We start from the raw sequence: 13,327 nt of genomic DNA, 5'->3' as shown, positions 1-13,327 counted from the left end.
CCCCCCAAAAATTGGGGGGGGGGGGGGAGGAGGAGCAGGAATTCACCAAGAAAAATTCCAACCTTTGTCTCCAAAGTTGTTTTTAAAAACAAGGAACAAAATGCACCTGAACCTCATTCTCCAAAACACTGGCTGATCACATCCCACAACGCACGAGGCAGGCAGCTTACCATCCCGAAGGTGCAAGCAGCAGAACACAGCCCGTCATACGCAAGGTGCCCTGTGCAACTTCATACCTCACCAGATCTGCCTACAACATGCACTTCTAAGGGCCCTTCTTCCAGCGCCACGAAATGCCAACACTAAGGTTATCTTTCCTTCAAATAGCACTGACATATGGGGTAATTTAGAAGTGCACAACACATGATCCTTACACATCTGTTTCATAAACACAGAATAAGCAGATAAGGAGAAAAAGCCACATAGCTCACATGACACTTATCATTTACTGCAATTATTAAACATATACCGATTAAAAGGCAAATGGTCTCAAAGAGTATAAATATTTGTCCTAAATGTTTACAGTCAGAAAAAACCTCAGGTGCATGATACTTAAAGCCCTGCAAAACCCAGGAAAGATTCATAATCATCATCATCCCCTTTCCTGAAAAATGCCCTTCTTTTTCTACAGCACAAGCAAGCAACGCATCAAAAAGCCAAGCCCTGGTCATGCTTTGTAGCACTAATAGAGCAATTATCTAAACTATTCTTCTTACTCTTATTCAACCAGCAGACTCTGCAAGACCAAAAGCTCGTTAATGTTTTGCTTTTCTGCCTTCTCATAAAATTTTGTCTGTAGCCAGCCAAGTGCTCTTATTTCTCCAGAATTCAAACTATCAGTTACATACTCAGTTACATGCATTTCACAAAGTCTTAAACAACTAACCAGCAGTTTAAAAAAAAAAAAAAAACAACAAAAAAAAGACAACCAAAAGGAAGTAGATTGTTACGAACACACTCACTACCTCTTAAAACATTTTACATTGTCACAGCCCCTTTGATCCACTCTGCTTTTAACTAGTGGGTTGGACCTCTAAAGGCCCCTTCCAACCCAAACCATGCTATGACTCCGTGTACCAGGGCATGTATTTCGTACCCGCCCAAAACTCCAAACGGCCCAAAGTAAAAAGCAACTAAGAAAAGTATCTAGGATCCATAACTGATTCTTGAGGCAGGTGAGAGGAAGGACATTCACCCTTTGCATACAGACATATTTACTGCCTTTGGCATACCAGAGGGTTTACTGCAGTTCTGTGCAAAAGATCTACTAACAACAGCAACAAACATTTTCAATGCAATCTATATAAGCTATCAGAAACCCTTTAACTCCTTAGCTTTATTGATCTGGTGATGGACTTCAGGATTTCCTTCTCTGCGGTTAAGTTAGCTCAGGCTGAAGACAGGAAAGCCGATGATAAATAAGCAGAACTTTAACTTGCAAAGGGCAATAGTAAAAAGGGTAAGTAATTTTTCTGCTATGAGCGTGCTGAATATTAACAATAAATCCCAACTCCACCACATACAAATCTCCATTCCAAAATGAAGCCTTCCTCATTTGGCACTACCATGATTAAGTCTAATATTCACTATTACTGACAAAAGTAGTTTTAAGATCTGACTAGTGATAAGGGCAAAGGAAAGGATTTCTGTGTGAGAAATGGCAAGAAGATGAAATTAAGATAAAAGGCATAATTCTTAAGAGGAATCAAATCATTCATGGGTAAAGTAGGTCTATTTTTTACATTCATTTGCATATAAATGTTTTGTTTTAGTGGTAAATGATAAGTAATTTTCATGCTGTTAGTGCACACCAATGTTTTCTCTGCCAAATAATAATGCTATTTCATCTGCTGCAATCTTCTAGATTTACAGATTCAAATACATAGTGTATAATAAATTCCTGTGTAGCCATAGCAGATTTAAATAACTAGCATGAAACCAGTACTGAATTTTAACCAAACTCCATTCTACACAAATGTAGATTTCCGGAAGAAGTATTTTGCAATTTCATATGGACTTCAATAAGTTCTTTGTTTCAGGAAAATTTTAAAGCATCCAAATGTTATTTGTGAAGTATTCTAAATTTTCTTATCTTCCCAGAACAAAATAATTCCCACTTTAAAGTCTCCTTTTAAAAAATATTTGAAAATGTTCAAAATCAAACAGAACTAATTTAATCTTCATGCAAACAAAACGTACATGGTGTTTTGGAGAAGTAAAGCAAAAAAAAATTCTCATGCATCAAGGCATTGTGGTGCTATGTCAGGTAAACTACATTATTTTCTTAAAGATGGAAGAAGAACTCTTTGGCTATGCAGCCTTCAGTCTTTGTATTCTCCAGGCAGTGAGGCAAAGGGTAGCATTTTCTGGGAGAAATATTATACCAAGGAGACATAAAATTTAGAGTCCATAGACACTCAGCAAAATATGGTCATACCCAGTTTTGATAAATGAAATTCCATCTCCTGACAAACAGATGATGGGAAAAGAATTACGTGCATTTCTTTGCTTTCTGCAGCGCAGTTAGGTATTTCAGGAGTTACAAGACCTCCAGACACACTTCAAACCTGAAGACTGACACAGTGATCTGATCACATTATCTAAGTAATCTGTCCTTCACTATGCGTTTTTCTTTTCCTAAGCATCACCTCCATCTTCCCTCAATTTACTTTCTGTTGCCATTTTTCATTCACATCCAGTACTTAAAGCAACCAATGAGGAAAAAAGGCTCACCACATTTTCGGTGTGGATGAAGGTCTGCTACAATGCTGTTTTTTCACTGATGAAACGTAAAGCAGCCTTAGACTTTACCACCACACACATACTGAAAAGGTTCATGCAGAGGCTAGATCTGGGTGGTAATTTTTATAACCGATGAACAAGCGTATGTTTTATGTGGGAGTAGCCTGGAGCAAAAATACCATGGTACCTAACTCAGTACAGTTTCTCCTGTATCTCTAGAGCTGGACATGCAGCTACTTAGTTTACCATTTTTCAACCAGTTTTGAGATCTCAAAAGATAATTGACATTTTGTCAGTATGACTAAACATGCGCACCCACATCAAGCAGGAATCTACCTGTTGGTGCCACTAGTGTGATCTCAGTTTCATGTCCCAGTGTGAACAGAAAGGGAAGGACAAGGGACATACCTTGCTGGAAATAGAACAACTCTACAGGCATATATCCATCACGGTGGTTTCTCAAGGACCGATCGAAAACCATGCAACACAGTCTTAGCAGCAACAAAATGCCATCACAGACCTCACTACTCCTTTCTTTTAAGCACAGAGAACATTTCATTCATCTTGCCCTTTCTGACATACGGATTTTATAACACACAAAACTGCACCGAGGCAAGGTAATCTATTGAACGTGCTCCCACCTTCACAAACCGAAGGAGAGAGGGAAGAGACAAACCACATCAGTTGCATCACCCGCTCTCTCCCGGAGCACGTTCAGCTTCAGTGATGGTACGCGGTACGTACACCCCCACCATTATCAGCCAGCGTGACCTGTAACGGCAGTAGCAGCTGGGCAAAATCTTTACTCCTCTTTCTCAGAAGCACCGTAGGAAAAGAAAACCTGTGAATCTCACCCCCAGGATGCTTGCTCTCCTGTCAAGAGCACAGTGTGCCAGGCTGGCAGCCGAGAGACTCTGCTAAGATGGATAGCACAGGCCACCATTTGTTCCCTGATCAGCTAACAAACTCCGGAGGATCCATTCGTTGCAAGTGCTTATGACAGGAGGGGAATACTGTGAGAGACCATAGCCACCCACCCACCTTCTGTCAAAAATCAATAAAGAACATCCTTTAAATAGTGCCATCAATCATAACTGGTTCCCAACTATTATTGCAGCAAGCAGCTTGTCTACTTAGCACTGTTCAATAGCCTCCACCTGGGTTAGGGAGGTCCCACGCTCTCTCCATACCAGCCAAATATGCTTGTTCAGGCTTTCCACTTTCCTCCAAGAAGAAAATGTTGCCCTGTGAACTACAGGCATGCAACACAAGCAGCTGGTTTGCCGTTTGCCGTATCCACAGCTGACAGGGCAGAAACTGCAAGTAGAAGTTTACCCCCAAAAAATGCTGGGAAGGGGGGCAGGAAGAAAGCAGCTCTTAAAACACATCAGCTATCAACATCGCAGAAGCTTTTCTCATTGATGGCAACTCGGTCTTCGAAACTCTCCCCTGCAGAGTGAGAGCAGGAATGAACAGCGGGAGCTGGTTCTGTTGTCCTCAGTGCCAAAAACTGTTTAGGTGGTCACTCACTAGCTGGGAGAGAACGGGGAGGAGAATCAGAAGTGACAATCCTTTTGTTTTTTAATGATTAGTTTAAAATCAATCAGAGATTATGCTTGCAAGGCAAAATTAACATTACTATTCCTACCCCATCATGCCGTACATCATCTCCAGCATCCAAATAGAGGTTAACTCAGTTGGATCATACACTCGTAACTCATGCCAAATTCTATCATGAAACCTCTGGCAAACTCCAGTGAAACAGAAAAAATAATCAGCTAATTTTAATTTAAAAAAAACCTTGCACAGCAACTACCTGCACTAGCAGTTATCCTACATTAGACAGTCATAGGCTTAAAGTTCTCCTAAACAATACAGTCAACATTAGAGGCTAATTGGAAGAATGGGCAAGCACTAACCAGGGCAGATACTTACTGATGCAATAAAAAAAAGGAAAGCCCGTAAGTCTAGGACCAGTAGAGCCAAAAGGATTGTCTCTGAATTAAATTTCCTAAGAGGTTTATCTGATTGGTGAACAATAAATTCAAATTAAGTCCACTAAAATCAATATAACAATCACATTTTGTATCCCTGAGGAGCCATGAGGAGCCAATTGTGAGACTGCAAAAACCTCAGCTTAAATTAGAAGCCGTGATCTGAAGGCATACTATTGTGTTTCAGTGATGAAGTTTCCTTTAAGATGAGCTCAGAAAAGCAGACAACACTGTATGTGCAACAAGGACCAGGAAGGTAGAGACTTGCTGCATGAATTAAGGATGCAGTGTTAGCCATCGCTACAAATTCCTTATTTTATATTCAACTTAGTTCCATACACTTTTGCCTAAGATAAGGGAGCTACAAAGACAAGTTGTGTTTGTTTGTCTAAAGATAACATCTGTAATTACATACCCAGGAAAAAAGAAATTTCAGCTAATAAACAAGGGTTTTTTCTGTGAAAATAGGTTATTTTTGAAAGAGCCGCACTCTGTCTCCCTGTTTGCTTGTCATCAGAGTTCACCCTTACTTAGATTTTGTCTCAGTTAATTAAAGTATTTACTTTCTTGTTTCCTTTTGCACTGTCTGATGAGAAAAGTACTTTGTGAATAACTCTATGTTCCCTTCTATACGTGTAGCTTTTTTTTTTTAGGATGGCATCCTTTCCATTATTTAGAAAACAAATAGATGAGTTAACTTATTGCACTGAGCCACTTTGCAACATTATTAGAAATACTACTCTAAAGAAGAGAATCTAAGATGTGTTTAAAACCAAATGTCTTCCTGTATGGAAAAGCTTTTCTCCGCTTTTTTACTTCTTCTTCTGCATTTTTAATTTTTTTTCCACAGTCTTCTCTTCATTACCCCTCACATCTATTTCCCAAAGATGCAACAACAGGATATTCAGAAAAGCTGCTGCATACTGAGAATCCACAAGCCTTTCTGAAGAGCCTTTCAGCGTACCATCTTTGATTGCCTCTACTGGGATTCAGCTTTCTTAAAGCTGCTTCTGAGCCCTGGAAAAGCAGTATGCATTAAAAATCCACAAAACACCACTTTAGGCAGTCAAGTACATCTTAGCGGAGCTGTTCACAATCCTTCCTACAGTGGAGAATGCAGACAGTGTGCCCAATCTATCACTAATCTTCACAGGCACGCACAAAAAGTTCGTAAAAAGGGTGAAGTCAGCACCAAACCCCTCACCGAGGGGATAATCCCAGTTACGCATGACACAACCTGACTGAAAGGACCATTACCTAATCCCTCTGTATGTGCCATCAAAGATGCATGTATTATTTACACATAGGATAATTATTTCAGTATTTTATCCTTTCTACTCTGAAATACAAGCAGCTATGTTTCAGCAAGCTTGAATAATCATCTAAAACATAATTTGCATCAAAGGATCAGTGAAAAATTACATGGTTAGTATCAGGACATTTTGCTTGTAAAGGGCAACCAACACTCAATTACTGCATTCACATATATAACTGTTTTACATTCCAAACCAAACCCACTCTAGCTCTTTTGTGATTTCAGATAAACTTTTCTTCTATAAAGACAGATATGCAAGCCTTAATTCTCCGATACCAATTTATTTCACAAGCATCATCCTATCAGTAGATATTGCTCTTTATCTTGCCTCTGGTTTAAAATGCTAAATTGTTCATACATCACATGCCAGGAGTTTCTTAAACCACTTAGTCTTTAGAACTGGAAATTTGAATACACAAACTGTGAGTATGCAAACACTGTTCACTCCCCCCACACACCCTGTTTTGCCCCAAAAAGTTTACCAGCGCGCAGAGCAAGTCTACTGCTTCCAAGATAAGTTCCTGATGGCCAATTCGTGTGACTCCAAGATCTTCCAGTTCTTGATGAGTAATGCGTAGTAGCTGGTCGCCACTAATCTTCTCTCTTTCAAAGTTCTTTATATATTGCTGCAGGCAATCATCAAGACCTGCAGAAACAGGACAGAAGGGAAGACAAATGTTAGCAACGTTTTGTACTGCCATAGGAAGTAAAAATGGGCTGGAACCAAAAATCAAGCCAACAGAGGATACTTGCCCTATCTTCAAGAGAAGTATTTCAACATTACAAAAAATTTAATGCTACCCAGAAATCTTAAGATTTGGAGAGCTATGGCAGCCATAGCTTTTCCACCTGTGGACAATACCAACCGTTCCTGAACCCCAAAGAGAGCCCTGAATTCTTGTAGTGTACCATGCTACGAATGCCTGCCTGGCAGCCTCTCATAACAGGTACGTTAGCAATGCCTCCATGACATCTGGGAGGGGAGAGGAGGAGAGGAAACAACGGGAGGGAGGAAGACTTGCATCCTTCTCTGGGTGCAGCATATCAACATATGCTGTTAATTATTACAGCATGGTAAGAGACTGGAAACAAGGGAAAGCTTTTGTGCCAGAGACAAATTCTAAGGGAATAATGAGTGTGAATACGCTAAATGCCATACATCCAGGAGTGACTAGCTATCTGTGCCTCTTTACCTCTGCCATGGTAGGCTGCATGACGAGGAGGGGCTGATGGAGATGCCCTCAGCTAGGGACCTGTCCCTTCATGGGACACTTGACCACAGTGCCCCACGCAGTGACACACAAAACGGCAGTGCCACGTCGCAGCGTCTCTCCTACTCCAAGGGGGTTCATAGGCTGCTGAGCCACCCGCAAGTTCGCAGACCATGCCAGCCCCTAAAACAAGCTGCAAGGAGCTCTAGAGAACAAGAAAAGTGGTAGCACTGCGAATGCATAAACTGGGCCCCAACTGCAGCAGCAGATCCAGCTCAGTGTACCTCACTCAGAAACTGTATGGAGTCACTCACAGCACACAAATGCTTACTGAGCACAAAAAGCCACTAAAATCAAGACCTGGGTGCGCTCCCCAGAAGCGAGTAATCAGGGAGCAGAAACAGGCCCGTTGTACCATAAAAGATCCTAGAAGTGCTCAGGACATAGACGAGTGCAGGGTTGCACAGGACCAGGTCCTGCTTTGGGGGCCACCCCATTCTAGCTATTCAGTTTGATTATCGGTCTAATGACACGTAGCTGACTCCATGGTTTTGCCTGGAGCAAATAGCCCTGCAGAACATGAGATAATCTGTCATGCACCTCTTCCCCGTCAACCTTTGCCTAAGAGGGCCAGACCAGTACAAGGAGGCTCTGCAGCGTGTGCATCCCTGTGCCAAAGGGATAAGGAAGACTCTTGGGTATTTGGTGGTCGATCTAAAATTTGTGGCTGAACACATTCTGATGGATCAACATGACTGCTACCAAGTAACAGGATTTCACAAAACCTCAGTGCATTAATTTAGCTGCTTCTTGAGAGCTACCACCTTTCTGATGGTTGTCTTCAAACAATCCCTAATGTTGAAAAGACATCTGCTCGTTAGGTTGCAAGGAAGTGAGAACATTTTCACTTGCTAATGCAAATGTCTGCAAAATCTGAAGATACATGGAGGCAAAAAGATCGATCTGACTCTGAGCCCCAGCTGTCTCCTAAGAGCCCCAGCTTATAGCATAAAGCTTCTCTAAAACTGTTTTTGTTGCATTATTGGTTGTCATTCACCCCTTTTAGGGTGTAGCCCACCTCCAAAGGGACTCACAGGAGGAACATGTTGGTACTGCAGGCAGGGATGCCCCAGCTTGGCCCTTGGGCAAGCGTCACCTATGCTCTGTTCCTGCTACAACACACCGGCACAATCTTCACCTGCCTTCAACTTCCAGAATTTACACACCAGAACTGAGCCACACGCAAACACGCTGTAAACCCAGTACTCTAGGACCAAGACACAGGAGCAGGTCCCCAGCTCCAGCAGCCTCCGACCAACTCCTCCCAGAGCCTGTCGCCTGATTTCTTGCCTCCGAAACAAAGCCACTTAAAGGTCTAGGTTAATCGAGCATTTGGAGCTATGCCTTCCATTAATTTCCCTTCCTAAGCAGTTTCTCAAATCAGCCATATACTCTATTACAACATATGAACAGAGAACAAAAATGGTGAGCAGGACCGATCATGTATCACACCTTGCCACACAGCCTGGTTCTCAGACGTGCTTGACCGGCTTGTGAGGAGCTAAAAACTTTGCCCTAATTCTCCAACAAAGAAAACACAAATGGTTAAAATTTCAGTGAAAGCAATGATCTACTAAAGCTTTTATTCTCCTGAGTTCCATTCCCCTACAGTAGGGGAAACTGAATGATCAGAACCACCAAGACTGATCCATAATATGATTTGGTTGCCACACATATGCATGGAGAAGAAGGCAGGAACACTCTAAGCTCAAAACAACACAGCCTGCTGCTTTGTGGGGTGCCTCACTGTATTTTTGATATTTTCTCCCATTGTACTTAAATAATGAATACTCTGCCTTTGGCCTTACAACTGCTTGTTCATCAAAAGTAATGTTTCACAGTAAAACAACACAATACATGCACAGACAGTGTGATGTACAAGGGGAAGATCTTAATTTCTCTCTTTCTTAGACACCATTGCTTCAGAAAACATCAAAGAGCACAAGTCCTGCATACTCCCAAGGCATTTCAATGGGAGCCCTCAATTCATCCAAATACTGCTGTCTCTCTCTTACATGCTAGGCAATGCTCATCATTATTAGCAAACAGACAAGCAGCAATAAAAATCAGGTATTCTTCTCTGCCTGACACCTGAAAGTAAGGCCATTTCCAAGTCCCAGTGCCATAAGAACTCATTTAGACATTTAAATTTAGGTTGCGAAAGGAAGTAATTATTCTCAAATCTTCTTGAATCCACTTTACTTGTTCACACACACACACAAGATACCATTATCTTGAATTATCTGACGTGAGCCTTCTTGATTTATCCATATTTGTACGTATTTTCTCCCAAAGCCCTTCTTAGCCCAGATTTTCCATCTGATATATTAATTGCACAAACTGTTTTACAAGCAGAGTCCCATGCATAATGGCATTTATTTTTTGAAAGAAATTGAATATTCTTGACAATACATAAAACATTTCATCTAAAAAGGTATTAAAAATAGGCCATACATGTGCTTTTGCTAAATGACTAAAAAAGAAGGCAGTAAGTACTTCTGATATTCCTGAACTTAAGTCCCACACTGCTTACATAGACTGCTGAATGAGAATAATAACATTAAAATATTTGGCGTCATCAGGTATCAAAAAAATGAATTCCCGGCTAAGAGACTAGGAACACAAATCCAGAATAAGACATGACAGATGCACCTAATAAACACTTACTGACAGTTAATTCTAAATAAAGCCATTACTCTTCCTCCTCCTGCTATCTATGTATTTTTGTCACTCAGATGTAATCTAGATGGATGCACGTAGTTCATATAGGGTAAGAAAAAAGCTTTAAGACAACAAAAATATTACCGACAATTGCCTGACTCACCAATTTCATAAAAACTACAGCCCGGAAAGAACAAAATAATTTAACCATAGATTGCGTGACATTTTCAGTATAGCTTGCCACAATTACTTGCCCTCGTTCCCCAAACAGAACAACCTTTTAAAGTAATTGATTTATGTCATTCTATTTCTTAATTAAGAGAGCAGCAGTTCTTTTTATAAACAAAACTGCACAGATACAAAGACAGGAAATAATAATAATAATAATACCAAAAGGCTGCCAGCATTCCTCACCCACACCTTTTGTCCCCAGAGCCGCAGCAGACGGCCAGCTGCTGCTGCCTTCCCATCGACAGGAGGGGACCTGCAGGGAACCGGCGTTCCTGGCTGATAACGCCATTTAACTTGGGACGGGAGAAGTTGTACCGAAGAACATCAGGTGCCTGGGGTCCGTGGAAACACCCTGGAAGCTCAGGGGGAAAGCACAGCTCTCTTACGAGCACTCTGTCTTTCACAGTACTCCTGCAAGTCCAGCCTCCACCCAGCCTCGACGCAGTAGTAAATTTTCCTAGCTGTCAAGGTCTGCTCTGCTTCTACCCCCAGGTGCCCTCATATCAGAGGATGTCACACAACCCACGTACCACAGGAATCCCAGCAAATAACTCAGTTTGATGCACTATTATTCCCTGCTCCTGGCCTTGGGTGGGATTAAGGTCGCCAAGCACCTAGCGGTCCTGAATATTTCAAGAACAGCAGCCTCTGTCCAAAAATCAGGTGTGTTGTTATATTCTGGGTGCATAAGGCCCCACAGTGTATCAGACGGGTTTTGAGATGTCAATACACAAGTAACAGTCTCATATTCAACAACTCTGCTCCTCACCCAAAACAACCCCAAGAATTTTTGAGTATATGTAAAGGCACAGATGTTCCTATAATTACAGACCTTAAAGTAGAACTGTGTGATGGTACTCCTCTTCCTTTTAGACGTACTCTTTAAAGGAAATACTATGTATTATTTTTTTTCCCCTTTCTTTTTTCTTGAAAGATTCCTCATCTTGTGCTCCAGAAACAACACAGACCTCCAAGGACACTAACTACTCAAGCAGCACTCCCCTACCCTGAATGTTTTCCACCTGAGCTTATCAACTCCCCTACCCTGAATGTTTTCCACCTGAGCTTATCAACTCCCCTGCCCCACATGCTTTCCACCTGAGCTTATCAAGCACAAAGTCTGGCAATGCCGTCTGGATCCCACTGTACACTCACTACCTGGCCAGTTTGACTGGGGCCTAGAAGAGCATTTAAGACGTTAAGTTAATACATTGCACTTCTTTGTCAGCCGGCACGCCCCTGAGGTGTTATGTACACAGATGGACTATTCTGTGCATTAACAGAAAAGGAGCAACTCTTCTCATTAAGATTAAAGCAAGCTCTACCTCGTCTGTGGGACTAAAGAAATAAACAGCAGCAAAAGTAAAGAAAGCTCCTCCAAAAGAAACTGCTCAGAAGAGTCAGTGCTTTTAACATTAAAAAAACACTTCTCTAGATAAGGTTCTCTTGCAAGTAGAACATACTGGAGCTGGGTTTTTTTCCCCTACTCTGTCATGGAGTTCTACCTTGTGCGGGCCAAATCAGAGTTCATCAAATCATTAACAATTCTTAATGGCTCACAGATGTGAAATCGGGTGGGGGTTTATGCAATGAATTCCTTTTACTACAACAGCACAGTAGAAACTGATTGAGAAATGTTTAATTTCTATTTTTCACTCATATGATTTTCTGGAATAAGAAGCGCTAACCTCCAGGGCAGTCTTCTGTGCTTGCATCTCCTAACTAATAACACAAGTGCACACTTCATGATCTCTCTGAAGTATTGGTCTTATTTTGATGTGTGTAACAGCTTATCTTTTGAAACAAGCGAACCAACAAAGCGCCCTGTAATTCAGTGTCAGAACAGGTTCTGCACATCTGTGGTAATTCAAACTCAAATGACCCTCTCCATGAAATGTATCCTGAGGTTCTGATCCCACAGTCTGCTCATCCTCTGAAAACAGTTCGGTCTTTCCTCCTGCCTCCAAGAGACTAAGTAGTATTAAAATACTTTCTCTACAGCTAGATCAGAACTAAAATTTGTAGTTCAGCTGCTCAGATATACATAAGGCAATACAGTTCTAAAAATAGTGGCAACTAGGTAGAATATTCTTCCCCAAATTGGTGGCAAAATAATTTTTCCTTAACATTGGAAAACTACAGTGAAAATAACAGAGTTTGCATCCTTATCAGTCCTATTTTCAGTTTGGGGTTAAGGGAAAGATGATGAACATTACAGTTTTAACTACCATACCTGAAACTTTGACAAGGAAGTATATTTTTATGCTCCCCTGGTAAATCAGAATGAGGATGCAAACTGACAACTTCCCTTGACAAGTCCTTTTTCTGTAAGCCCAGCATTTACTGAAAAGCAAAACCATACACACAATACATGGAGTAATTCTGCACAACAGGGAAAGACACACAGCTTTCTTAAAAAACAAATGACAGGTTTGGGGCTTTTCTTTTTCTTTAAATATCAGGCAAACAAATTCATCTTTCAGTCTGAACAGAAAGAGTACGCCCTCCCTGAGCTCCCTCAGTTTTATGCCTTAACAAAGACAAATTCAAGCAATGGGCCGTAGCACACAACTTAACAAGTCATTAAAAAAAAAATAAATTTAAACTACAGTTTAATATAAGCTGTGCATTTATGTAGCACTATCCAATACCTTTTCAGATTGTAAACTATTATTTGTAACATTTTTACCTGAACTACCATGATGGAAGGGACCGCTAAAATGTTCAATGTTCAGGAAAAAAAATCATGGTTGCTTTCTCCGTGCTCACCATTAAATATGCATTAAATTTAAGCCAACTGTTCTTAAGGACTGACCACCTTTGAAACTGCACATGAGTCTACTTATATTTCAAACTTAAATGTTCAACCGAGTTCCTGGTAGTTAAAACACTGTGCTACGACTTACGCATTTGCCCTAGGCTTTATTAATCCAGAGCTGGTAAACTACCAGCCTATTCACTTTAACTATACAAAAAGACAAGCTTTGCTCATGCCAAAGAGCAAGACAACCAACCAGAAAACTTCTTCCACCTCAGCCAGAGAGCTGCTCCTGGGCACAGCCGCCGCAGGCAGCCAGAGCAGGCAATGCTCCCCGCCACAGCCGCTCCTATCT

At 41.2% G+C, this 13,327-nt stretch overlaps 1 protein-coding gene across 1 annotated transcript in view; it reads right to left on the bottom strand.

The window, feature by feature from the left end:
* The window catches only part of CNKSR2 (connector enhancer of kinase suppressor of Ras 2), a 177,758-nt gene extending 170,321 nt beyond the window's left edge, over window positions 1–7,437 (bottom strand). The window contains exons 1-2 of the mRNA XM_010571380.1: window positions 7,389–7,437; window positions 6,534–6,697 (exon numbers count right to left, since the gene is read on the bottom strand). Of these exons, the coding sequence (XP_010569682.1) occupies window positions 6,534–6,697; window positions 7,389–7,437 (213 nt within the window). The remainder of the gene's footprint in view (window positions 1–6,533; window positions 6,698–7,388) is intronic.
* Window positions 7,438–13,327: the final 5,890 nt, after the last annotated feature.

This window comes from Haliaeetus leucocephalus, unplaced genomic scaffold (assembly GCF_000737465.1).
Source record: "Haliaeetus leucocephalus isolate CR32 unplaced genomic scaffold, Haliaeetus_leucocephalus-4.0 Scaffold317, whole genome shotgun sequence".
Lineage (NCBI taxonomy): Eukaryota > Metazoa > Chordata > Aves > Accipitriformes > Accipitridae > Haliaeetus > Haliaeetus leucocephalus.
Note: the sequence above shows the minus strand (reverse complement) of the source record. Positions and strands in the feature narration are given on the sequence as shown.